This window comes from Gallus gallus, chromosome 7, assembly GCF_016699485.2.
Source record: "Gallus gallus isolate bGalGal1 chromosome 7, bGalGal1.mat.broiler.GRCg7b, whole genome shotgun sequence".
NCBI classification, from domain to species: Eukaryota; Metazoa; Chordata; class Aves; order Galliformes; family Phasianidae; genus Gallus; species Gallus gallus.
The window spans coordinates 30,663,463-30,691,305 of NC_052538.1; the positions used below are offsets into that span (position 1 = coordinate 30,663,463).

The 27,843-nt window shown below is 40.3% G+C and overlaps 1 protein-coding gene across 13 annotated transcripts in view; it reads left to right on the plus strand.

Annotated features, from left to right (window-relative positions):
• The window catches only part of THSD7B (thrombospondin type 1 domain containing 7B), a 481,009-nt gene that overhangs the window by 324,869 nt on the left and 128,297 nt on the right, over positions 1–27,843 (plus strand). For all 13 annotated transcript variants that reach the window (XM_046944128.1, XM_046944125.1, XM_046944127.1 and 10 more), the window contains 3 exons: positions 17,556–17,747; positions 21,295–21,529; positions 23,705–23,820. In XM_046944128.1, the coding sequence (XP_046800084.1) occupies positions 17,556–17,747; positions 21,295–21,529; positions 23,705–23,820 (543 nt within the window). The remainder of the gene's footprint in view (positions 1–17,555; positions 17,748–21,294; positions 21,530–23,704; positions 23,821–27,843) is intronic.

Below are 27,843 nucleotides of genomic sequence, written 5' to 3' on the forward strand. Positions count from 1 at the left end.
GTCTGCAGTTGTCTCATACTGGGAACTGCTTTTGTTTGGAAGAATTAGACAAGTAACAGGAAAAGGTTTTTCATAGCTCCTTTTCAAGTAAACAACCAGTTTAGGCAGCTGACAAATGCCAGAGCATTTTCCAGTTTTTGAAGCCTGTTCCTCCCATATTGTATGCTTTTAATACAGTGTGGTTCATAAAGCAGATCCTTTTTTTTTCCCCCTTTTCTTCTCTGTCCCCCCTGTAGAATTCAATCTGAGATTCAGCATTTGGGCTGCTAAGCATGAATTTGTACAGTTCCTTTCTGGGAGCTGTATCTGTGCTTTGCCATCAGGTATCTGCTCATGTTGCCATATGAACCCTCAGACTGATCCAGCAATCACCAAGCCCAGAAAGAAAAACAAGGACAAGCAAGATGTGTGCTGGGTCAGAGCAGTGCGAGCATAAAGCAGTGCTTCTTCCTTTTGTATCACCAAGGAGGAAAAAACAATCCTGCTAAATTGGTTTCTGCCTTGGTCCTGTGGCTAGCGATGTCTGGGGGAATTCAGGCATTATGACCAGTGGGAGACAGATATAGCTTGAGGAGGGCCTTGTTTTGGAAGAAGTGAGAATATTGGAGGCAGATGGCAGGCAGGACGTGGCTGCCCACCCTACTTAGTAGAAACCAAGATGATGCTGTAAGTTCCAATTCCAGTTTTCCTACCAGATGTAAAATTCCCACTAAATGCAGCATGAATTTTCTCCAGTTTCATCAGACTGCCCAAGTTAAGTGCAAAGTCAGCACTGTTTTGTTGTGTGCTCAGTACTGTGCCAAGAGAGACTGCAGCCAGCAGGGTGGTTTGCTCTTGTTGGTGCTGTTTACAAATAAAGCTGACTGGTCTGGTACAACTGTGCTGCAAACTCTGAGACTGTAAATTTAAGGGAGTGCTCCCAGGACATGCGTAGATCTAAAGGTAACACTTTCTTGCCTATCAATAAGTATCTTAACGCCTTTACTTTTAATACTGTATATGACTAAAATCCCAGGAAAGTAATTCCACCACTGCCATTCCTTTATATCATAGGAGTCTGTATTAATTCAGGCTAAGCTCAGTTTTCTAATACATTATTTATTTAGGTCTTCAAAATGTCTGTGGTACTGCATGTAGTTGGCGGAGCATATTCCTGTTTGTTAATATTATATGGCAACCTGTTCTCCCAAGGCGCTTAAATAAATGAATGCCTTCAAATAAGGCTGTGATTTTAAGCCCCCCTTTTTGATTCTTTTGTGGGAACTGTGGCATCCCATAATCTTACCTACGATTCCTCTTCTCTATGGTCATCTATTTTAATAGTTCTGGAAGCATCTTCGTTTCTTTAATATTATTTTGTGATAAAAATGCTTGTTGAGGGCTTGATTGTGATATCTAGCCTGGCTTTTGCTCCCTCTCCCCTGGGAGATGCAAGCTTAGAATCACCCTCAGATTCAGTAACAAAATAGCTTACATAAAGGGTGAAGTACTGAGCTGGTATTTGCTGGCGCTTGGCAAAGCTTACAAATCGGGATACACAGCAGTACTGCAGAACTGATGGCAAAACAAATGATGTACGGTGCTTGGAAATGAATGAGTCTTGTGAATGAACGTTGGCATGTACATCTTCAGCCCCATATTAAGATTAAAGTGAGTTGTCTGCTGTACAATTGCATAATTGCTTCTGTGACTGATTTGATGTTGCTCTGTAATAAGTTGTGAATACTGTATGCTGACCTGGTTAATGGGATATTTACTGAATGAATATATTTGTATAGTTTAATAGGAGGGTGTTTGGTAAAATTAGCAGGATGAGAAAGAATGGCTGAAGAAAGTGATTCTTCAGTGAGCAATAGTGTCATAATGAGACAGAGCAGGGTTTGGAAAGGGCTAAGGGATAAGGAGAGGAAAAAATAGAAAGCATCTTTGTTGGATTAAGCTTTCCTTGGGAAGGAAGAAATAAACTGAGATAACAAATGAGGTGATGGGAAGGCTGTGTGAAGGCAGGTGAGACCTTGGTGGGACAGAAACCTGTAAGAGGAACACACATGGCCTTCTAGTTGCCTTTGCCGTCCCTTTCTTTGTCCTTCTGAGACCCTGCTCCTGAGCTGCTGCTACCTTTGGGATCTGGGAGGGCAGGGCTGGTGTGATGTGGTCTGGAGTCCACCAGTGTGCAATGAGAGGACAGCAGCCACATTGTGCTTTCCCTACAGGCACCTCTGGGGTTGCTGTAGGCTCCTGGTGCCCATGGCTCACCATCAAGTTGCTGAGTTGGGGCCACCCAAAGCTACAGTCTGATCACAGAGCTCTTTTGGTGGAGTGTTAAGGGCTCCTGCAGGGGAGGTCACCTCTTGGTTGGTGTAGGAAGGATTGGAGGAGGAAGTCACAAAGGGCCAGATCCCACTCTGTATCCCAGTGCAGAGGTCTGTATCCAGCACGCAGGTTGGCACTGCGTTGACTTCCAGGGTGAGGAGAATGTGCAGCCCTTGGTGGTACCCCGAGCCAGGCTTTGGCCCCACTGGGGGAGGCAGACTCCTTCCAGCAGTAGCGACAGCTTCATTTTTACATATTTCTTTTGCAAATTTAGCTATTTTAACTACTATAGACTAAGATAATTATTTCATGAAGTAATATTATCTGCAAATTAACCTTGGATCTTTGCGTAGGTTCAGAAAGGGAGAGATAAGGAATTTTATCACAAATTGCAGACTTTCTGGGTTTAACGTAAAGGCCGTGGCAAGTAATACATTTAAACTGCGTTTAAGTAGAAAAGACCAGAATATCAAAGTCTAAAAGCAATAAACATTAATTTATTCAGAAAGTTTTTATTTTTTCTTTCTAGTTTATATGTTCTTTTCGCACGCTGTCATTTAATGAGGTTATACTCTGATTAAAGTGAAAAAAAAAAGTAAAATTAAAACGGAAAATGTTTTATTTCAGTAGATAAACATAGCTTTTAAAGTATTTCAGCTCACCCTGCGTTGTCTGAGCTGGCTGTACAATTCTCCCTTCGTTCAGTGTGGCTGCTAGGCTAACAGATTTGGGGGGAAAAACTCCCCCTTATATAGAGTTTCTATTGAAATCTGTATTTTCATTTTCTGTGACAACTAACACAATTCCTGTAATCCTTTTCAAATATTCACTGGCAGTCTTCCCAGACGTATATTTTGAAGGCTAAATGGTTTAGGATTTATGTACTCTACTACATAGGTAGATCTGAATAAGCTAATAAGCCCGTACGGCCACTCCATTGCCATGACCAGCTTGGATCTCTGGAAGACTATAGCTGTGGCAGCATAGAGTTGGAGCTGGTTAATGGACTGTGGTTCTCATCTCTCTGCTGGGCTAATGAGCCCAGGGTGAGGCGTTGGGCTGGAAAAACGCTGTTACTGGTTGCAGTGCTCACTTGGGTATTGTTACATAGTGCTGCTTCACGTGGTGTACCTGCCTGGCAGCTTGAGGTTTTGGCTTTCTGTCCAGGAGCATCTCTGTTTTTTTTTTTTTTTTTTTTTTTTTTTTTAATAGGCGGCAGTTGGCATGAGTACAGAGCAATAATTAAAAAAATATTCCATGAGGTTTGCATTTTAGTACAGCAGTTTGATTAAAATTGGATCTGCTTTTTCCTCTCCCTTGAGAAACATTGCTCTCTTCCTGGCTAATGAAGAGGAACAGCACTGCGATCAATATTTATGGTGTCAGTTGGGGCACCTGCAGTTCTTTCAGCCCTTTTTGTACTATGGAGCTGGAATGGATGTTGTAACTCCAAGGTAATTAATGGATAACTGTGCAACTTGATATGAAATCTTGAATGACACTTCTTTGCATTGTTTCTTCTGAGTCACATGTGACTTGCACAGGTTTGCTGGTTCTCCCAGCTGATGGAGCAGAAGTAGGAATGTGTTGTTTTTTTTCAGTGATATACTTTTGGATCCCTCAGTTATATCCCTTGGTATTAATTCATGCGTTCTCTGGATTGGGAGCAGTCTTTCTTGGAGTAGAAACTCTTGCCACTGAACACACGTGCACAGAAAGAGCATGTGTGCACTCTTTCAGCCGAGCTCATTGAAAATCAAAAAGAGTAGAATTCTTTTCATACTCAGTCTCTTTTACATGTCCCAGTAACCGCTTACTGGTTTTTGGTCTGCTCCTGTCTGTGCTGGAGCGTTATTGTGCAGCTGCTCATGAAGTCCACGGAATCTGGAAGTATTCTCTGTCCATGGTACTTTGTTCGCACAGCTCATCTCTTGACTCCTTCAATGCTTTCCCAAAATAACAGTATCATCTTTGAACGCTTGGTGGGTTGATCCTTGCAAAGTTCTCCTGTTCTCTGCCAGTGACAGGGGCTGGAGGCAGTCCAATGTAATTAGTGAGTATTTTGGAGACTGCTTTGGCAGCCCTGTTAAATATGTGCAGTCAAGGCAGGATTACTATGGGGGCTCATCATTTTTCTCATTAGGGCATCTCTATGATCTGTAGTCCTTTTTTTTAATTGGAAATTAGCCACTCTTATTAACACAGGAGATACCCTTTGGTCAAAATTGTGACACAGGATAAATGTGTATAGTTCCTAATAAAGAGAGAGAAAATACATCCGTGTACATCAGGGTAGAAATTTGCCCTTTTGTGTCCATTCCATTTCTCTCGGAGGAGAATTTCATTTTCTAGTAAAGGCAATAAATTTTCACTGCTCAGATAAGTGACTACAGAGGTTCATCATCAGGATTTGAGGAAATAAGCCTCCTAAGAAGATGGATGATGACAAGGGGAGTAAGAGTTGTTATCCAATCATTTGTCATAGTCTAGAGCATTAAGATATATGGGCAAGCCCCCTACACAATGTGTAAAAGTTCTTTTTACCATCAGAAGGTTGGTACATAATAACTTATCTTGTGTGTTCAGCCAGTATTACATGCTCTCTGAAAACTCATTTTGTTTGCCTCTCTGTATACACAGTAAGTGTATCCGTTATACCCTTATATATTGATGGGAAGTATTCAAACATCTTCAAAATACAGCCCCACGATTAGTGAAGGTTAGAGCAGGCTTCCCTGGTGCTCACACTGACTTACTTCCCTCTGTCTTCCATCCCTGTCCAGATGCTAACATGAACTGCCTTGCCTGATGCACTGATACTGCTCTGCTCCTGGCTTTCTCCGGAGACTTTTCACTCTGACTGCTTTTCTGTGATTCCCTGTTTTACAGGAGCTTTTCTCTGGTTCTTCCCTTGTCTCAAGGCTTCAAAACCATGTAGCAACCATTGGGTACAGTGCCAGTGAAAAATGAGATTAAACATTCATGGCTGTGGGAGCATGTGTTAGCATATATGTATTAATTCAAAACTTCCTGCTGGCTTTCAATATGTTGGGAGGTTACACTGCCAGTGAGGTAACTTTAAACTCTCTTCCATCTGTATAAGAATACATTTCAATTGCTTGAGAGCAAGTAAAATCTTGTTCTGCTTTCCTAGTTTCAAAGCAACCTTGTCCCTTTATTTTAACAAGCAAGCATTCCTCTCTAGACAAAGTGTAGTTAAGATCAAATTTAGAAATAGTTTTTTGTCCACCAACAAAAAGTTGATTGTTACTCTGGCATGGGAGCTCTTTTCCTTATCCTTTAGCAGTTTGTTCACTTTATGATGTTAACAGTGTAAACTCTGTGGCTTTGGCTGCCTTGGTGACCTGCTCCCTGCTTTGCTGCTTGTTGCAGGATGTCACACACAGGTTTGCCCTGCTCCAACTGGGTGTGCTGTGGCATGGAGTAGCTCAGAAACCGGACTGCCATCAGCTGAGTCTGAAAGCTCGGCATCTTGCACTAAGCTTTAGAAAACTCTGGGAAATCTTCCAGTGTGGCAGCTTCCTTGTATCTCTGTGCTGGAGTTTTGATCCGGCCCTCAATGCATTTCCTCCAGCCTGTTTGGGTATTTCATGGCCAAAAATCTCTATGTGGTCAATATATTTGTTTGCATTTCTTTCTTGTAGCTGGCTTGCCAGGATATGCTGACTGCTGATGACTCACAAGCAGAGAACTTGTATTTCATTCTTCTTGATAAGGTTTTTAGGTATGAAGTATCAGGCTCAGTCTTTGGTGGTGGCCAGGAAATCTGTGTAAGGGATGTGTGCATGGTGGGAACTGAGCAGGTTTCCAGAAGCCTGACTTCAGTTTGGGTGTGCAGTCCTTTGGGCATTCAGTGCCTGACCACAAATGGGAGGTCTGCTTCTCTGGGCTCAGGAGTCATCGGGCATCATGTGGCCATGTTTCCAGGTAAGCAGAATGCAATTTTGAGTCCTAGCTGTGTAATTACAGCACTAATAATAGTGCTGTAATTTTGATCCCTCAGTACCGAGTATAAAGGTGGTTGTTTCTGTTATATTTTTAGAGTATTCTATTCTGCAGGCCTTTTTTTCCCCCATTTTTGCCTTATCTTTGATTGAACAATTACCTGAAATGTGATGAGGCCATAGTATGCAGAAAGTCATCCGCTTGTCTTTTTTCCCAGTGACTGAGGCGCGTGTGAGCGGCAGTTATCTCAGCTGCTGATCAATGAAGCTGGAGCTAATGTGTGAAGTGACCTTTTGGAATAAAAAGAAAGTTGTGCCAATATTACAGTTGTAGTTTGAGTCAACTTTCACACTTCATCATGTATTTAGTTGCAGGAGCTGCCACTTCACTGACTTGTATTGCCATATCACTCAGTATTATGTCAACCATGTCAAGAGACATTCAGAATTTGTCTTGTTTGTCAGTTGTCATGTTTTCATTGGCCACGTATCATTACTATTACATGATGACCTTCATCGTTTTAAGGTTAGATTTCACCTGATCTTCGTGGTTCCTCCCTGGTATTATTCCATCTGACAGCAGGTAGCTCCACACAAGTGTGGAGACTTGTATTCTGCACACATCTCACAGGTGTTCACTGGGTTGCCCTTTGAGTTTTCCGGGTTGGCTAAATTCTTCCCATGCTTTCACCTGTTTGTGTTTCCTATAGTTTGAAGCTGCATAGCTAGCTATATGGTTCCCCATTTGGTGGAGCCAATGGGATTTTTACCTTTGAAATTAGACCTAGTCTGCAGCTGCTGAGGGGTAAGCAAAGGTTATGCTCTAGCATTGCCCTGCTCTACGGTTGTGTAGTGCTTAGGAGTCTGATGGCTGGAGCACTCAATTATTTAGCATCTATCAGATTTTCACTTGCAACACCTAAACAAATACCAGTATCCCTTACTTTTTCTCCAAATATATAAAATGTAATTTCGCTCCGTTAATCTACAAACCTAAAAGAAGCATTTGCTGTTGCTTAAGTTGCCCTTTGAATGAAATAGCATCTGAATTGAAATTTTAAGTATGCATGAAGACAGTAAGGTAGCATTTGCAGTGTTAGGATTTCAATAATGTATGGAATTAGCAGAGCTTTATTATATTTCTGTGCCTGCATGCCCTCCGTTGAGTAAAAGTTGTAATAAATATAAGTTCAAAGGTAAAATTTTATTGCTGTGCATGAGAGGATAAAAAATAAATTAGAGTAATGTAATCATGCTCATATACGTTATGAATTTCGAACACTGTCTATTAGAAGGTTTGTCAAAATGTGCTTAGCTTTGAAAATACAGATTAACGCTGAAGGTTTTAATATTGTTCTTCCTTATGTGCATATTCCTTGAGAATATCAGTGTAAAATATCTCCTGCCGAAAGCAATTGTCATAAAATGGCACTTTCCCATTTTAATAGCTGAATAATCAGAACAGAAATATTTTCTGAGTTGCTGAGAGGTTATTGCTTTTTTCATGCAAAGAAATTTAGCGGTAGAAAACCAAATTTTATCCAGATTTTCTCTGCTTTTTCTGTTTCAGTTCTTATATTTGAAAAGTGTGCCCAAATGCCTCCTGACAGTCCTGACAGTTCCAACTGTTTAGAAAGGGGGAGGGAAGCCTTCATTTGATTCCATTTACTGATTCTGTGTTTTCCTTTAATCTAGTAGCAAAGTTAAAATAGTACTTCTCTAACAACAGCTGGAAAACCTGGGAGGGAGTGACTGGCTGCTATCTATCTGGGCTCTTTACAGTTCATACATCTTTTTTTTTGTTGTTTTGCTGCTGTGAAGCAGCTCAAAGAAGGACCAGGTCAGCACCGCAGGCTTACTGGGAGAGCAGCTGCTGTTGCTCTGAAGAGCCAGCTCAGCACATAGGCCCGCCTTCAGCACCCTGAGAACCCCAACTTTGAACACGTTTTGACATCAAAGTCAATTCCTTCTCCTGTTTTCTCCAGTTACTGTGCATTTATCATCATCTTCACTTTTTTTCTCTGTAAGCAGCGGGCATACCCTGAGCAGATGATTGCAGGATAAGCCTTTTTAAGAAGTCCTTTTAATGCAGGCTTCAAGCCTGTAGCCCCACCTGTTTGGTCTGAAACAAGTGAACAGCTGTAGACACACACACGCATTTTGGTTTCAGCAAGGGAGCCAGCAGTGGGTGGAATGCCAGTAGTCCAGCTCCATGTGCCATTTTCTGGAGTCAGCTGCTGTGATCCAGCATCATTAGAGCTCTGAAAGAACGCAGTGGGCAGTATGTCCTGCTGAGCAGAGGTTTGGGGGCACGACATCTGTCTCGTGGTGAGTGCTGCTCTACTGGCAGTGCCCCAGTTCCCAGTGAGTATGATAGTGTCAGCCAGTGCTGCCAATACGCTCCACCTTGCTGTGTCAGCACTCAGTGACAGCACTTGTGTCATCAGAATGGTGGAGAAAGAACGAGCGCTTCTATGGAAAATAGTTTTGCCAACTGAGAAAAAGGAAGAGGAGAGTGCTGCTTGATCTAGAGCAAGCTTCAGGCCAAGAACATTTATCAGCTGTAAATCTGTGTACGTTTTCTGGAGACAGAAAATAACGGGAAACTTCTAAGTAACCCTTCCATATTTTAGGTCATGATAAATGCTTCTTGCCTTTAAATTCTTGTATTGATGCCATTGTAGCTGAGGTGTAAACAGGACTAAGCTGTTGTTACAGTGTAATCAGCGTGACTGTATTATCATTTATAGAGGATGAAGCAGTTTTGGAGGCCAGATGCACTGTAAATGGCACTAAAGGAGTGATGCAGTACTGACTTAACATGTAGGCATCGTTATTTATGATGTAATTAAAGTTCTACCTCATGGGCAAAGGAGAAGTGCACAGAAAATAGTATTTGCGTTGGTTCCTATATTTGATGTCTTCCCATTTGAAGTACTACATGATCTACACAAAACACAGTGGGATTAAACACTTGTTTCTCTAAAATTTACAACTTTAAAATGGTTCAAGCATAGGTGAGGTTAGCTAGGAGTATCTTAATGTCTCTGAAAACTATCTTATGCAGTTGAGACGTATAATTTGATAGCTAGCAAAAGCTGTGTGTACAATGATAGCTTTTATTCAAAAACTGAATGGTTTGAGATGTGTTGCTTTCGTCTAGAACGTATTTCAGTCCTTCATTGAGCCCCTTGGCCGGTGGTCAGTCTGTGTTACTGCATGTCTTGTCGTGTGAGCTTTTAAAGCTAAGCAGGACATTTGAGTACAGCGTGTTCTGAGTTTGGTGCATCAGTTAGAGGCAAAATTGAAAAATGAACTATTACTGTTAGTGGCGCTAATAAAAGTAAGTATAGCCTGGTATTTGGCCCTGCATGCTCTGAGCATTGCCTGATGGATTGTGGGAGCTCTGGGTGGCTGCATGTAATTGGGTCGCACTCTGCATCTGAACTAAGAACACATTTTTGTCTTAACTGCTTTTAAATGAGCACTTATTTTTAAGAGGTTGGCATAAATCTAATTTTAATTTACTGTTTCCATTTTCTTTTGCATTGATCCTCTTTCTGTGGAGATTCAATTTCAGACTTGGAGAAAGATGTTTTTCAAAGATTCCAGATGGTATTTGCAATTATTTATTATCATTAGCATTCACTGTCTCTGAAAACAAGTCTTTTGCCAGCTTAGATAAACCATTTCTGTTGCACTCTTGTTTACAATTTTTCAGTCTTATGTTGATTAAAACTCCCTCTTGGGCTGATTTCTGTGGCTAGAAGAGAAGAGGAGAAAAAGGTTTCCACACTGTGTGGCAAATTGTTAACTCTTATTTGGGAATATTGCGTGGATAATAGTCAGTCATGGCCTTGATGACTATGAAGAGCCAGCAAGGTACATCATTCTTAAGGGGAGCATAATCAGAACAAAAAAAGTAATCATAATCAAAACAGTAGGTATAAAAGCATTGCACTTTTCCATGCTCTTATGACTTTTCTTTATTGGGCTGTTTGCTGTTTGAGAGCACCATTACTGTAGTTTGCCCTGTGTAATATGTCTGTTATTATTATTATTTTTTTTTTTGTGGGGGTCTTGAGTGTGAAGATGGCACCTTAATTCTGTGGAAATTGAGTGTAGAAATTTCTGGCTGTGATGCACAGAGAATAAAACATCACCTTCTTTATTCTAAATTGAAATGCTGGAATAACTCCACTGGAATCGACATGTCCCGCTGTACAGGTGTTTAAGATGAAGTGGACTCTATATGCTATTGGAATAAATAAGTCAATTCATCACAGTTGTTTTTTTCTTAAAGTTTTGGAATCACACGTATATTTATGGCATTTAAATGCATTTGACTTGCTTGCATAATTGGTTTCTGCAGTACTTTGTATTGGTTGGCATTTTGAACAAAGCAACACTGGGAAGAAAGCAGAGGGACACCTGCTTCAGTTATACTACAACATCGGTTTCAATAATAAATCTTAATTGTAATCAGTCTTGATCAACCCACCTGTGTAGATTTGTTCACTTATAATTAGTAGGGATAATGAAGGAAAAGAAAAAGATATTAGGAGAGGGGGGTAAAAAAGGAGGGAACAGAACACCAATTATTAGGAACAGCCACTTGCAGTTATGTGCTCTTCTCTGTGAATACAGCAAGCTCATGTTTACCTTCAGGTGCCACGTGAGCAATTCCTCTTAATTCAGGAGCAGTCGTATGTGCAACCACAAGATAGAATTAATTCTTCTGCTCTTATTCCCAAGCCCAGCAGGTGAATGCACAGCAGTTTTTAAAAAATGACTACTTGTCTTTGTGTGAGAGGTAGGAAATACGTTGGAGCCAGTGTGCTGTGTAGGGAGCTCTTGCAGCTCTATTATTTTTTAACTTTGAGACTGGTGGCTGCTGTAGCATACTCCATAGTGGTATACCTGGGGTGCTCTCTGCAGGCTTGTTGGCTGCTTGCTGAAGTGCCTCTCACCAGGGCTCGCTTTCATGGAGCTTCCTTGGAGCCACAAATCAATTTTCGTATGTATATTTACATAAACAAAAAGGGAAAAAACAGTTGTGGCTAAACAGTCCAAATTGCAGTGGAAGATGTGTGGGAAAGAAGAAGAAATAGCTCATCTTTCCATACACTTCATCTGTTTCTCATAAGCACTGTAATGGTCGTAAGGGAGCCCAGCTGCACGTAGCTGTAAGGGATGGGCGGTGGTGGAGGGATGAGGGCCAGCCTGCTGATTTTGCAGTGCCTTCATAATGTATTTACAGGCATATTGTTTCTTTTTCAAATTTATTCTGACTCTGTTTTCATACCTTTTTATTTTATTTCTATTTATCCCTATTACCCAAAACTTTATTGTTTTTCTTCCCCATGCATTATGCAGCTGAAAGTGTTTTTTCTCTAATCTAATGCATTGGTTTTCCTAATTGCATTTTAGCTAAGCCTTTTGATTCAAACCCTTCATGATTGTATCGTCTATTCTTTTTTTCCTCAAAATGATCCTGGTTGCATTAGTGCTTATTTCCTCTTTTCCATTATGAATACCAGTTTTTTCTTCTCTCCATCTTTTCTCAGGATAGATCTTTACCTCCATTCGTCTTCATTGCCATTTCATTTGTCCTTTCTGCTATGGGACTCTGATAATAGTGATGGACCACTGCAATTAATTTTATTCCATACACCACTGCTTGCTTTGACAAACTGACACCGCTCTTCTCAGCTGTTCTTACCTATTGACCAGCATTAGCAAAAGTCAGCCAGGAGCCATGAACTTCAGTGAAGTGCTGAAGGCAGCAAATCATACAGTCATAGAATCATAGAATGGCCTGGGTTGAAGAGGACCATAATGATCTTCTAGTTCCAACCCCCTGCTATGTGCAGGGTCGCCAACCACCAGACCAGGCTGTCCAGAGCCACATCCAGCCTGGCCTTGAATGCCTCCAGGGATGGGGCATCCACAGCCTCCTTGGGCAACCTGTTCAGTGCGTCACCACCCTCTGAGTGAAAAGCTTCTTCCTAATATCTCACCTAAACCTGCCCTGTCTCAGTTTAAAACCATTTCCCCTTGTCCTGTCACTGTCTACCCTCATAAACAGCCGTTCCCCCTCCTGTTTATATGGTTATTTCAAATATTGGAAGGCCCCAATGAGGTCTCCCTGGAGCCTTCTCTTCTCCAACCTAAACAAGCCCAGTTCCCTCAGCCTTTCTTCAAATGTGGGATGTCTGGGCAGGACAGCCCCTGCATGTTCTCACTTATCTCCAGGGCTGGCAGAACCAGCCGAAGACAACCAGTGGTATTGTTACAGCGCGAACGCATTGAAAACAGTTATAGGCAATCTCTCCTGTTGTTGTAGTGTTAGTGTTATTACTTTTAAGTGTAATGTTGTTGTTAGTTGATGAGATGCATGAGCCGAGATACTGCCAGCAGACAGCTCTCTCAGACTGTGGTTGCCGTTAGCGAAGTGGCACGCAGTCAATATGAATTCCTGTGAATTTACTACTGCCTGTTGACATCTTATTCTGTTACAGGCAAGTATTTAATCAAAGTTTATTGTCATTCTTCTCTGAGATTTAAGTGGGAAATAAAATTTTACGATACATATAGTATTTTAGATGACGGCTTCATTATTTCCACTGAATAATTCGAAATGCTACAAGGAGAAATATTGATGTCAAACTGGTAATTGTCATTAAATATGCAGCATTTTGCAGCAGTCACTTGTGCAAAAATATAAATTTCCTGAACTTACAGGTAGCATTGCAGAACCATCTGAAATGTAACATTAAGTTTTTCACACAGAGGGTGGTGATGCACTGGCACAGGTTGCCCAAGGAGGCTGTGGATGCCCCACTCCTGGAGGCATTCAAGGCCAGGCTGGATGTGGCTCTGGGCAGCCTGGTCTGGTGGTTGGCGACCCTGCACATAGCAGGGGGTTGGAACTAGAGGATCGCCGTGGTTCTGTTCAACCCAGGCCATTCTATGATTAAGCCCTTCTGTGATGCAGGGCCGGGACTCCATGCACGTACACAAACCTGAAATCTACAAAATAATGTTTTAAATTCTCTTTTCTAAAAGGTGAGAACGGTATGGTGGTGAATACTCAGTTTGTTGACCTTCTTTCCATTCCTACTGTCTTAACAGGTTTTGTAGTTCTGCTGCTTTCGTCATATGCTGGCCTGTGGACATTCCCCATGTTGCAATACTTCTGTTCCCAGCCAGGAGGGACACCTGTGCAGGTGTCATTAGCTGGGTCACAGGATATGGGCACATGGGTTGCTGGAAAGAACAAGAATATTGCTCTGGAGCTGAGATTCCTGAGAGGTGTCATGCAAAGTAGGCAGATGGGTCTAATGCTGAACTGCTGTGGGGTGAAGTGTTGCTGTTTATTCAGTATCTCACCATTTAGTGCTTTATTCAAGACCGTGAAAGTGTCTTCTTCTAGAATGGAAAAGGCAGTTAGAACAAAAAATTCTGGAAAAAACCAAACTTTTTATTTCAAGCAGAATTCTTTGTTGTTCTTTGTTTTGTTTTGTCCATTGGGAAAGAATTTCATTTGTTTATACGATGAACCAAAAACTCAACTCGGTGTGTTTCTCTATGTAGTTCCTTCTGTTGACTTGTTAATTCAAATACAGAACCTGCACGTTAGGTTATAATCAACTTCATTACCAAATATATTTGCAAAAATTCTGTGTTTGTCTTTCATAATTATTGCACTCTAACAATGGAAGAAAAGGGATTCAATCTTCATTGAAAACGTTATCTGTTGTGTAACTCATGTAGCATACATTAACAACTGTGACTCATAAAATGCAGGTAGAAGTTCAGTTTTGCAGCTAGTGCTTTCCACTTGTGGTTGGGTTAGCAGCAGTTTTGCAAGGATAGAAAGCATTTCCCAAGGTTCACTCTGATGAGAGCCCCACTTAATTTCCACCCAAGTGTTCTCAGCGTGAGGACGAAGCTCTTCAGTCGATCAGGTATCGTCCTCAGCAGTCCTCCAGCTGCATCTCAGCAGCTGCTTGGCTTTGTACTCCTGAGGGTCACAGCAGAGAAAATACTCATCAGAGCAAACGCAGTTCCTTGAGACTAATCCTGGGCACTCTGCCAATGTCAAGGTGGGAAAAAGATGAAATGAGCAAGTGAGACCTGAAGAGAGGCAATGAGGGCTGTGCCAGTAACCCCTGAGGTGGGTTGGATGGGCTGGATCCATTCCACGCTGATGAGAGAACACCTCAAGAACCAAAGAACCTTTTGTTTTTCATTAGAAGTGTCTTCTGCTCTTCTGCCTTGGGTGGGGGTGTTTACGGATGAGCAGTGCTCTGAGTTTATACCAGCACTGCAGCAATTTGTGGGCAAGAGCCAGTTTCACGTTAAGAGAGGGTTTTGACTGGGAGAGATGGGAGACCTGAAGAAATACCGCTGTGCTCTGAGCTGTCACTGAGTTTAACTCCTGGTTATTACAAGATGAACTCCACAGTGGTGTCATCATTTCTATTCTAAAAATTCTGACTAGAGAGCAGAGTTGCGACAGTCATTGTCAGTGCTGTCTCTTGCTTGGTTTTCCTGAAAGATGAGCAACTTCCACAAGGACTGCATCCTTCCCTGCCACCCCATGGCTCTCCATGGCTGATTTCAGATATTACAGCATGAGATCTAAACACATACTTGGAGGGGAGTTGGTATTGCGTTTAGGTAATTCGGGTGCTTAAAGTGTTATTTAGCCAAGAGGAAGCCTCCCCTAGAAAGGTTATTGTGAACATCTGCAATAAGAATTCTACCTTTAAGGTTTTGGGTGGACAATTTAAAAGCTCTGGAGAATTTAATATCTTTCGTAAGTCTGAGACGGTGCATAAAGCACATTTGATATGTATCCTGTTAGAGTATTTTTTTCATAGGAAGTCAGAGGTATTACCTTCTCTTGTAATATATGGTGGTTTTCTGAGATCTCTGTGCTAGGCAGTTGATACAGAGCGGTGCACTTCCACGTTAATAACAGCCAGCAATTAAACCTGTACACAGCAAGCAGAGCTATAACGTAGATCAAACTGAGTGTTGAATTGTACCTTCATGCAATCATTGGTACTCTCTCTATAGCAAAACTCAAATCTCCCTTTTGCTGAAGAACTTTGAATTGCAGCCTCTGTTCGCAGTGCTGCTGCTGCTGTCACCTGTTATAAATCCTATGTGAAAAACACGTAGAGAAGCAGAAAGCAGATCTTGCTGCTTTGCCAGAATTGGGGAATGCAAATGTCTGCTTTCACCCAGGCTTGTGGGTGGAAGAAGCCACCCCAGGTGGGGTGCTGGGTGCTTAGAGGTGATCTTTGGGAAGTCATGGAGGCGTCAGTGGGAAGGCTCCCATGCCTCCCTGTGACTGGAAGCAATGGTGGGGGAGGATGAGTGTTTTATGGTACTTCACTAAAGCTTATAATCTCTTGATTTTACTCTACCAATGACTCTTAAAATCAAGTCTGCCTAGGAAACCCTCATGTTATCTGCTGCTTAACAGACAGGCTGTCAAAATGTTAGCCGGGATTTTGACACTAAAATGTCTCAAGGAGACAGCTGGAATAAGGCTTACAGGTTTTTCTGGTTTTTTTGTTTGTTTGTTTCTGTTTTTTAATGCTGGTTTTGTTTGAAGATAGTTGTCAGCATTGTGTGAGCAATGGTAATAATGGACTAATCAAAACAAAGGGTTTAAGCATGGTTTGCAGGGGTTGCCAAATACAGCACGAAAAGACTTGTGCTGCTCAGAACTGGGGCTGTCTCTAAGAAGGGGGGCTTTGGTCTTGATTTTGTTATCCAGCAGCCTTGGAACAAATAGAGGAACAATGAGTGGGCATTTCAAGCCCTTCCCAATGAACGTAAGTGCAAGGAAAAAGAGAAAGTATTTTTAAACGTATTTTTTTGCAGTCAGATTGCCTGGCTGGGTTCTCTGTTCCTTCTTATAATATGCTTGAAAAGTTTTATTTGTGCCTTGAGGGCGATGAGCCTGTCTTCATTTAGGGATGCAACTGCAGATAATAGGACTGCACTACTGACAGCTTTATGCAGTCTCAGTCGCAGCCTCCTTCTCTTATTTACACACTTGTACATGTATTGTCTTGCAAAAGCAATCCAGATTTCTATCCTTGTGCTTATAATTGCGTCTTGGGCTGCCTCGTTACAGACTCTGTTCTGTAAAGTGATGTGGAAGAGCCAGTGTTACTCTGTTGTTGCCATTATAAATTTTATTTTACTTTTCTAAGTATAATTGAGCTTGGATAGTCATTATGTTTTTTTTTCCTGAATTCATAATTAAAGAAACTTCAGAGGAGAATGGAGAACTTTATAGCTATTATAGAGGTAAAAGAGGTAACGTTCAGTGTGAACTTCTTTTTAAACAGGAAGATTTGAGCTTCCAGAAATTTCAGATGTGTATCTGATAATTCATGTGGGCCCAGAAACACTGGGCAAGAGAGCAGTGTAACAAATTCAATCATATCTGTTCATTGTTTGAATTATGTTTATTATATGTTAGGTGTGCCAAAGAGTTACGCTCTATGCAACTTTGTCAATTACAGTGTCCTCATAAAGTCTACGCAATTAATGAAATTGCTGGACATCTCCATTGTTATTCCTTTGTTAAAGTAGAATTGTATTCTATTTTACTTTTTAAAACAGCAGCCCTATGTCTTCTGCTCCACCCAGCATCCTTCCTGTGTGCTTTGTTCTGCTGCTCACTCTGCCAGCCGACCTTTTGGTTGGTAGGTCTGTCCTCAACCCTCCAATTTCCTGCATTCATGTTGAACAGGAATTTAAAGAGAATGCTTCTCATCAGGATGTGTACTTCTAGTCCTTGTCCCTTAGTTCGTTCCCATAGAAGGTATTTCTTCTTGGATGTGGTTGGTTTAGTAGAGCTGTTATTTTGGATCTCCTAGCACATTCAGAAGTGGTACATGGTCACTTCTAGGGGGTTGCAGGAGAATGACCAAAACGTCTATCAGACGCTTTTCTGACCTGCAGGCAGAAGAAAACTGTCTTCTGTAGGGACCTGCATAATTTATGTTGTGGGAAATAGGTTCTGTAGTTATAGTTTTTTATTTTTATTTTCTGAAGAAATCCTTTAGGTGGTTGTTCAGCTATTCTACTTTCAAGCCTGAAGCCAAACAGTGTGTTCTTTTGTAGCATATTCCTTCACTGCTGGGCAGATATTTGACAGAAAGTCACTCTGTATGATAGAAAGCATTGATAGCAAAGCAAGTCAAACTTCCCTCTGTTTGTTTTGTTTTGTTTTGTTTGCTCTAGGTGAAGAAGTACCATATCACCTTTGCTCAGAGCTTCCACGTCCTGATGTCATGGCTTGTGAAATCCCTTGTGCAACGGACTGCGTGCTCAGTGAGTGGTCCCAGTGGTCCCCATGCTCCCATTCGTGCTCCAGTAAAAGCGCGGAGGGCAGCCAAAGCAGGAGTAGGTCCATCTTGGCACTTCCAGCAGAGGGTAAGTGGTAAATTTTCTAAATTAGTTGCTATTTGTTTGTTTAATGAATTGACTTGTGTTCCTCTGCCAAGCTGTGTTTAGATCAGAGCAAATGCTAATACTGAAGCAATGAGAAATAATACGTCTTGTCTGTCCTTCATGCCTAGCAACTAAAAGATCTATCTAGGCTTGAATTAATCACAGATGCTTGTGTTATTTAGAGAAATTCTGCCATGGTCAAAATTATTTACTTTAGCCTGTGAATTATTGTATATTTAGGGCTAGGTCTGGGTGTGAATTTGTTCAGGAGAGCTACATCCTATACTAATGAAATTACAGCTTGACATGGAAGTGTTTTTATATGGTAACGTATTAGTATTGATTTAGAAGAGAACAGTGAGCTGTGTCAAACAAGGAAATAGAAAAGGACCTGTTTCTTTTATAAATGCAAACCTGAAATGTATTAACCTTGTTATTCTGTTGGAATAAGTAAACAACTTCTGATGAATATACATAATTTCTGCTGGATGTTCATGGACGCATCATGTACCTCAAGTTTAATGTACCAACATCACAGTGATACAATTGTTTACACGGATTATGTCTTATTAAAATGATAGTCTTCTAACTTCGGTTACACATACAGTAATGCATTTCTGTACTGGTTTATCACAAAGAATTTGAATGATACCACTGTGGGCACATAAAAATGCGTAAAGCGTGAACAGGCCTAACAGACTCAAGCCTTGTTGACACAACAGAAAATGTCTACTATTGTTAGCACTGTGTGCAGCTAATCCATCACCAAAACACTTCAGATGCAAATCTAGTCCAGGAGAAGCTCTGTTAAGTGCCACTTTGTAAATTATCATTAAAACCACCCACTCTTTCTGGGGCAGTATAAGGACTTGATCCTGCAAACTCTTGCTCGTATGAATGTTCTGTATTCACATAAACATCCTGATAGGCACTTGTAAAGAAAATTGGGACCCTTCAGGATGAAAACTGCTATGTAATTGTTGATTGAATGATAATAACTACTACTAAAAAAGTCTATGTGCTAGAGAATAATTAAACTGCAAAATAAGTTGGTTTTGTATTTTCCATGGGGGGAACAAAATTTAAATAACAGACTAATGTGAAACTGTGAATGTAACAGCTGAGCTATTCCTAATGTTGAAGAAATAAATTCTAGAAGTGCAGAAGCTCAGTGGTCTCAAGACTATATAACCTGAAACATACTAAACAGAAATAAACTGCTTTGAACTGACTGTTTCAGGCTTCCTAGAGAGGAATAATTCATTAATACAGTGAAGTACCCCAAGTATTTCTGAACATTTTTAAAGATGAATGAAGTATTTTGCCATACATAGTCACACAGAAGATGAGAAGTTGGGCAGACTTAGAAAAAATGGATTTAATAGTGCTGTCACAATAGTAAGGTAATGTTATGTAACCTGACACACTCATATCCAGCTCATAGCGAGCCACCAAAGTCTGTGGAGCTCTGCTAGCCTTTGAAGATCGTATTTCATTTGTCTGCTCTCAACAGAGACAGTGTTGGCCTTGGCTGTGTTCTTGGCACTCCTGGATGCCATCTCATAGTCTGACCTCAATTCAAACCCTCGGCTCATTTTCTCCAAGCTGTTCACCAGATCCCATTACATGAAAACCAGATTGCAGTTGATAAAACTAGAAGAGGGTGCTTTAAAATCACTTTTTAAAAGATGTTTATTAACACAGCAAACTTCGGAAAGCTTGTGCAAAAGGTGAATGTGGAGGCAGCCAGTCTCAAAATGGATTTGAGGAACTGATGAACAGCAGGTCCTTAAAAGGTCCATACAGGATGACTAAAAGGACTAGGGGGTTGTCCTGTCCTGCTTCCCTTGTACGAAAGTTGTGAATGAGCTGCAGAAAGTGCCCAAGCTCTCATGCTTTTTCTGAACACCTTCTGCCAGTTTTGCTGGCGGACTGCTAGGCTGAACGGACATTACTTACAAAAGGCATTACTTATCTTCTGAAATTAAAACTGCCGTGTTATTACACTTGGTGATTTAAGAGAGCTTCCTTACTGTGGATGTTGGAAAAAAAAAAAAAAAAACAACCCACATAGTTTTTCCGTGGGAAGCCCAAGTTTTGTTAGATCTTTTTTTTCTTTCTTTGTTTTTTTTTCTCTCCCTTTTTTTTTTCCTTTTATTCTGTCTAATGGACCAGATATTTTTTTATTGTATTTTTTTTTCACATGTGCTCAAGCACACGAGCAATAACTGATCTGCAGTTTTTCCTGCCAAGAAGTTTTCAGGAAAGTAAGATACCCAGGGGCATTTTCCACTCCATCATCACACTAAACCTTTCAGAGACCGATCACGATGTGGAGCAGTCCATTTTCATGAAAAAGAAGAAAAAGAGAACAGTAATGTGGCGCAATTATCCAAATCAACATGCTAAGAAATTCCTATTGCTCTCTTTCCTCCGTGTTATGAGGCCTTTTGGGGTCATGCTTCATTTCAGAAGGCTCAGTCCTGCAAGATGATCGGCATCCCTTTGAGGAGCAATATTGCCTTCATCTCCCGTTGATTTTAGTTAGAGCATAAAGGTGCTCTGAGTCGTGTGGTGTCTGGCCCCAGCACTTCAGTTCTTTCAAAACGTGTAACTTTAATTTTGATGTACGTTTGCTGTGTCATAAGTTGCCAGTTCCTTCATCCTGGAAGAGAATGATTTTGATTGTAGTCATTTTTGCTTCTTTCTTCCAAAAATGACAGTGCTTACGGTTACAATTTCACTGCATTACTCTCTAGCTTTTGAGCTATGAATGTCTGCAGCTTTTACGGGCTCAATTCAGACCCCTGGCTAGAGTGTTAAGGCTTCTGGGGAGACTGTTCCTACTCCTGTATTTTGTAGATTTATTACAAGTTCCTGACAAACTGTCGTATCTTACCAAATTCTGCACGTGAATTTGGAGGATGTTGCCTCAGACAAATAAAGGCTTGAGACCTAAAGTCTTTCAGGTTTTTCTTGCTTGATTTGCAGACTTTTAACTAACTTTGTATCAGTTAGCATTAACAATTTTCCATCAGTCTGGGTTAGCAGTCTGTATTGCTCCGTGAATGTAGTCCAAATATTAAAAAGAGATGTTCCTTCTTTGGAAATTAGCAAGTAGAATGAGCATAAAAATAATGCTTAATTTGTCTCTAAAGATAATTGTGTGTTTGCTGAGCGATACTGCCATTTAAATGGAATCAACTTGGCTGTGTGTGGGAGTATCAATAAGGTAACTCAGAAATATACTTTGCCTATTTCTGTTTCCATTATGCGTTGGAATGCAATTTTATGCAAGGCTAGTTTAATGGGGAAACAATATTTTAGAAAGTTGTTGTTGCAGCCATAAAGGTCAGCAGCTTTATTTAAGCTTTATTTATTTATTTAGTTTGAAAATGAAAAAAAAAAAAAAAAAAAGAAAAAAGATGTGAAGAGAACCTACTACAGTTGTTTTTTTTTTTTTTTTTCCATTGCCTCCTTTTGCCACATGTTGTGACATAAAATATTTTGTTCTTCTGATGCTTTCCAGGTGGAAAAGCCTGTCCTCCTGACCGAGCCCTGCAGGAGCACCGCGCCTGTAATGATCACCCGTGTGTGCATTTCTTCTGGGAAACCTCCCCCTGGAGCTCCTGTTCTGAGGATGTGCTGGTAACTGCACTGAATGCAACTGTCAGTTGGAGTGGAGAAGCCACCTGTGGAGTGGGCATGCAGACCAGGAAAGTTTTCTGCATGAGGAGTGGTTCTGGCCACGTTACACCTAAGAGGTATTCAAAGAAAGGTTATTAGTGCTACACCTTTGTCTGTAGAGCTCGAGTGACAATTTGTTACGGTACATTACACTTAAAAGTATTTTCAGACAGCGTAGGGAAACAGCAGATTTAGTAATAATTTCCTTTCTGCTCTTATTCTCCAGTTGCTATTCCATCACTACTGTTGAAAGGTTATTAATGTGTAACAAAAATGAGTCTCTATCTCATTTTTAATTTTTATGAGTAAATCCAAGGAAAATGCCTGCTTTTGGTGCTATAGATCTTGTTTGCTGTAGCTCCTCTATTATTCTAATTCAGATTTTTTTGCAAATGCTTTTCCTCAAGGACTGGTGTATGGAAAACACAAAGTACGTTTGGACATAACATTCATTAATACATTATTAACAGTGCTTTAATAAAATAGAAAAAAAATAAGTAGAGTTTGCATTTTATTTACACCACGATGAGGCAGAACCTTGGTGATATGCATCATTCTGTTGATTTATATGGCTGTTATAATTCGATACCAACACCACACAATTATGTATTCTGCAGTACAAGTATTCTGAATTTTGCTTTGTTTTGCTAAATGAGGAAAATAAGTAGCACAGATGTTTTCCTTAATATCAAAAAAATCAAGACACTGCTAATTATTTTTTCCACTGATAATGAGTCTAGAGACTTACAACCGAGTTTCATTTCTTATTGTAGCTCTCAAACAATCCTGTTGGTATAAGCAGACTGTGTTGATTTCTGCAAAGTTAATTAAAATTCTTGAGGTTAATGAGATTAATTAAATAAAGGGAAAGAAATCTAATACTCATTTATATCTAGAATCTATTGATACGCTGCAACTTTGTCTAATTAAACATATTGTTTGTAGAGCTATATAGTGTCTAAAATAGGTTTTCCTCCCTCCACTTTTTGAGACAGTCCGAGGGGAAATGGATGTTCCACTGACATGGTTTATGTCTCAGTTGATGAAAACTGACCCAAAGTAATACTGCATTTGGAACTGCTGTGGCAAAAGCCTACTGTTAATGTGGCTTCAGAAATGGGCTACATTATGGGAATTAATAACCTTTGTGTGCTGGCGGGCTGAGTCTTTGTGTTCTGCGTTTTTCCCAATTTCATGATAAAAACCTACGCAGCAATTGAAGGCAGTTGCGAGGCACAGAAAGTTGAATAAAGCTGGAATTTCAGCATAAAAATGTTTCAGCACCTTACTGGTCGGATAACAGAATTCTGCCCCCTAGAATAGTTACACTTAATGAGGACAAATGTCTCTTTATTTTCTTTTAAATTATACCTTTCAGTATCCTATTACCATCTCAGTAGCAAAATCATGACTGCAAGGTTTATTTTCTTTCCTAGCGTGGTTTAATGGCATATTCTTCTTTCAGTTCTGATCATTTTAGATTGCTTGTGTTCCTAAGTATTTCTGAGTGATCTTTCTACTACAAATCAATGAAAATTAGAAAAGAGTAATTCTCTTTCTGATCCCCTACTTGAAATGCATGATGTGCCTGTTCCCATAAAGTTGTCCTTTTTCCACTCTTTTAGTTTTTAAATATTGATTGTCTGTGTCTGAAGCATTTATTAGAATATGCATCACATGTTTTTCATTTCAGAGTTAAAAATTGATACAAAAAAAAATCACATTTCTTTTCCCATACTGTCTAGTACAACTTTCCGAATACAGCTTCTATCCTGCAAGCTCTTCCTGCACCTCAGGAAGGGGCACAAAGATGGCTTCAAGCTGCTTTTGGTTTTCCTCATGGTTTAAAAGTGGGGGAATATCTCATCAGTCCTTACGCACAGTTGCAAGTGAATAAAAGGCTGTTGTATGTCATGTTAATCAGTACTGCCTCATAGACCTACCTGCTAGCTTTGGTAATAAATATATCTTTTTGCTTCAGTGAGCATTGTGTTTTAGGCAGCAGATAGTGTTACGTTTACTCTGTAGTCATCAGGCCAAACTCAATATTTTCTAAAATCCGTGCACGTGTTCTAACTTTGGTTTGGTTATGTGAGTGCAAAGGGGAATGGAAATGAGGCTGGCTGTGAGCAGGAGAGATTCCTGTGGTGTTGTGCCTGTCTCACAGCTCTGTGAGAGTCTCATGGGCTGAACATTTCCCTACAGATTTGTTTTTTGTTGGTGAAATGGTATCTCTGTGTTTGAACTCATAGATGTCCAGATTCCACCAGACCTGAGACCGTGCGACCGTGTCTCCTGCCCTGCAAGAAGGACTGCATCGTTACGCCTTTCAGTGAGTGGACTCGCTGCCCAACAGCATGTCAGCCTGGTAAGCCTATAAAAAGAGAACAGAATTTTGCGTTATTTGTTACATCCATGGCCATGGGAAAAGGATGGAGGGGCATGAGGAGCCCCTTGAGGGCTTCGCAGGCATCCTCTGTGCATGCCATCTGCCTTCACCTCTCCCAGTTAGTGCTGAGACTTTGGCAACTCTGAAATCTTCCCAGCCAAAGCTCCTAACAGGTGTTGAGGGTCTCAGACAGACACTCAGGCTACTGGTGCTTCTAGTGGTGACCTGGGAAATGCAGATGCCAGTGGGCAGGGAGGCCACAAGTGGTCAGAGAGAAAGAAAAGATCTGCAAAGACCAAACCCTTCCTTTTCTCATTATGCGTCTCCCCACCGTGTTGTACTTCTACCTGATGAGGGTCATGAAAGCGCTTGAGATGCAGCACCCCATGCATCGAGGGAGAAACTTCAAAGATGAAAGTCTAAGGCTCTTCTGTTGTATGTAGAATTGCTGTATTGTATGAAATTTGTTTCCAATCTGAATGTATGCATGGGGCTGTGTAGATAACCCTTTATGATTTTCTAAGGACCATATGTTTCTCTGATCTAGTTGGTTAGCTTTTGTGTGCTGGATGTTTAGCGAAGTTTCTTTATAATGATCCAGTGTTGGTTTTTGTGACAAATTTATGTGTTTTGTTAATTGTTGAGATAAAAGACTTCTTAGTTACCAGAATATTTCCTTTTCCTTGGCAGCTTCCTTGCCCTTCAAAGATTCTCAGTGGATGCTCTACCATAGTCCTTGTAAGATTTTATAGGAAAACGAGTTGTTTCTAAAACAGTGAATCCTGTTTTAATTAGCAATTTATTTTTAGACTTTAAATGAGCTGCCTATGAAGAAGTAGAATAAATTACCTGGTAAATTACTTTGTTTATTAAATAATAGTCTACAATTAAAATGAGAAGAAATTAATTATTTAACCTCCCTGGCAGTGTTATCATTTTAATATAATTCTAAATTAAAACTTCTTAGATGGGGGAGTTTGCTTTCTGCTAGATCTGTTATTGATATGGCTGCACTGCAAGTTTCCCTCAATTTGCATTGCGCAATTAAAAGCTCAGTGTGATAATGAAATCTCAAAAATGCAATGTGTATGTGAGTTGTTCGGGCTTTTGTTGCTTTATAGGAAAGTTATATTTAATGAAAACAATATACAGATGGTGAATTACTAAGCAAATCAAGCAGAAGCAGGTATTGCCTGGCAGATTTAAAATTAAATGTGTACCAGCAGAAGATGAGAGCTTAGACAAACATGCACTCACTAAATCAGGTTTACACAGAACTTTACCAGTTAAGCTGTTTGTAGTTTATCTGAGAAAATGCATCCAACTTTACTATCTGACAGTAAAAAGCTGACATTTTCCCTACATTTAAATGTCATCAGACAAGAGGCTGTCTTCTGGCAAAGAGTTATCTCATACCTCAGAAGTGTAGACAGCAGTGAACGTAGGGCAATAACAGATGGACGGACGACATAATTCACAAAAGAAGTGCAATTGAATCAAAACACCTGTTGGTGAGTCAGGAACAGAGAGGTTGTTGCGAGTTATTGATTCTCTGCCATTTCAGATACTTAAAGGTGACAACTGTCTACTGCACTCCCCTATAATCTATCTCTTTTAATGGGTCTTGGAGGATGAATTGAAGCAAGATTCAGAGAACCAACATGGAGGTTTCAGAAAATGAAATGGTTTGAATGAGCAATGTTGGTTTTTTTTTTTTTTTTTTTGTACACCTGATGGTGAATGTGTCCTGGAGAGGTATCTGCTTTCAGCATGGGTGATGTGCTCTCTGGTCTGTCAGCATAGCTTTAAAATGTGATCAAAACAAAACTCTCAATAAATAGATGGCGACTGTAAGTACTTCTCTTCTGCACATTGGTTACCCAGAGTGAAGGTCAGCAACTTCATTGTTGCTTAACGTTGCTTCACGTACACAAGTTTACAAGAAGTGCTAGACAGTAACTATCCAGTTTATTTCTATGACTAAAAATGTTTTTGAAACATTAAAGTTGGTTGCTTCATTAAGAAATTCCAGTGGCTTTTGCCTTGTGTGAGTTTTTGCCATTATCAGTTCTCATAAAACACTCAGCCAGAGATGGTCAAGCTTAAACTTAGGCTTTCCAAAACTCTCATCTGCACAAGAATACTGGAAACAGCTCTGATTATACTGATTAAAATCTTAGAGGATCTGTGCCTGTTACTTGTGTGCTTGTAGAGCCTTGCGCTGACCAGTCTGTGCCGCTCCCTCCAGAGTCAGAAGCACAAAAGATGAAGCTGAATGCTTTCTGTAAAAGCTGTGACAGTGATTTTATCAAGATAAAGCCGGGCCTTACAGTAGTGAGCAAGAAGTTTGCCCCTCATCTGACATTAATCCACATTTACCAGCCCTGAGCAGCGTGCCAGGGAAGCTGTTGGGGTCAGATGGAGAGCAAAGATGTGAGAGCAAAAGAGGAATGAAAAGAATGGATTAATAGAAGGAGTCGTACGAATCTATGGGTAAGGAGAGGAGACTGGAGATGGGACGGGAGGGTGGGAATAGAAGCAAGGTAAGACACTCTTAGAATTCTCAAATAGCATTTTTGAGTTGCAGAGTTGAGGGCATGGAATTTGTCTTGAGATCCTGGGGCTTAATTTTTCAGAATGGCAAATGGTCATAACCTTACTTGAAGTCAGCTGAAGTTTAGCTGTAAATGTACAGTCCTATATAATGTTAATACCTTGGAAAATCAAGCTGTAACAATCTTAAATGAGATATAAAAATTACATTCAGTAACATTTGTAAGGAATGCTGTAGAAAAGCCAATGAGGAAATTCAATTTTGAAAATGGGGTTTGAGTAATGTGCAATAAATGTTGAGGATAATTTAGTTTCTTGAGGTGGAGAAAATTACTGTGGGAAGCTCGTTTAGATTTGGTGCTGATTAATAGGAAGAAAATGGCTAAGATTCTAATGGTGGTAGACAATTTGAATTACAAAATCATCACAAAGAAAGAGATAAAGTTTGTGATTCTTAGGAGAAGGGAAAAAATAGCAATAGCGGAAAGACATTTCTGCTATATATTTCAACAAATTCAGCAAATTGATAGCTGCACCTCTGGTGAACACGTTGCATGCAAACAGGAGTGTGGAAGGTCTGGAAGCTACCAAGGAAGACTGTACAAAAGGCTGGAGCCCAACAGGACTCTACTTTGTTCACTTTCTATCCCGAATAGATATCTGTACTAATTGCTAGTAGGGCCAGCAGCTTCAAACTTCGAAGAGAAAACATCAAACATGGCCGTTTTTATCTTTTCTCGTCATCAGAATTGTTCAGAATCTTTTTATTGCCAAACTGTTTTGCAGCAATTAGAAACAAGCGTGTAACTGAAGGTGTATTTAAAAGAATGCCCAAAAGTATAATACCGAGAATGCAAATTAAGTTTTAGCCAATAGGAAAATGAATTGGATAACAGAAATGGATTGGAAGTAAGTGGGAGCTGGATGGAAGGTACGCTCAATACTTACTGGGGAATGTGCAGTGCTGCTGTTGCTTCCTGTCTGCAGCCAGGAGAGGAATGGACTGAAGAATAAATATTTCAGTAAATCATCTGTTTCCATGTCAGTAGGGCTGTATGAATAGAAAAGGAAGTAATGCCAGAGCATCTTGTGACTGCCCTCTGTGTGAGAAATGGCTGAGTCCTAAAGAACTAAATAAAACCCCAGTAATAAAAAAAATACATCACAACAAAACTCAAAAGAAAGGTCAAGGAAATTATAGATCGCTCGTCCTAATTTCATTATGTAGAAAAACACAAGAAGTAGTCATTACTTGAAATATAAATGTCTTAAGAATAAGATTATGATGAACTGGTCAGTATGGATTTGTCGAGAACAAATCATGCCCAGTAAATTTAATCTCCTCTTTTGACAGCATAGCTGCTCTAATTAAGGGAAGTGGTAGATTTTTGACACATGAAACTTTTATCAGAAAGCTGAGGAACAAGTGGCTTGAATTAAATCATTGTA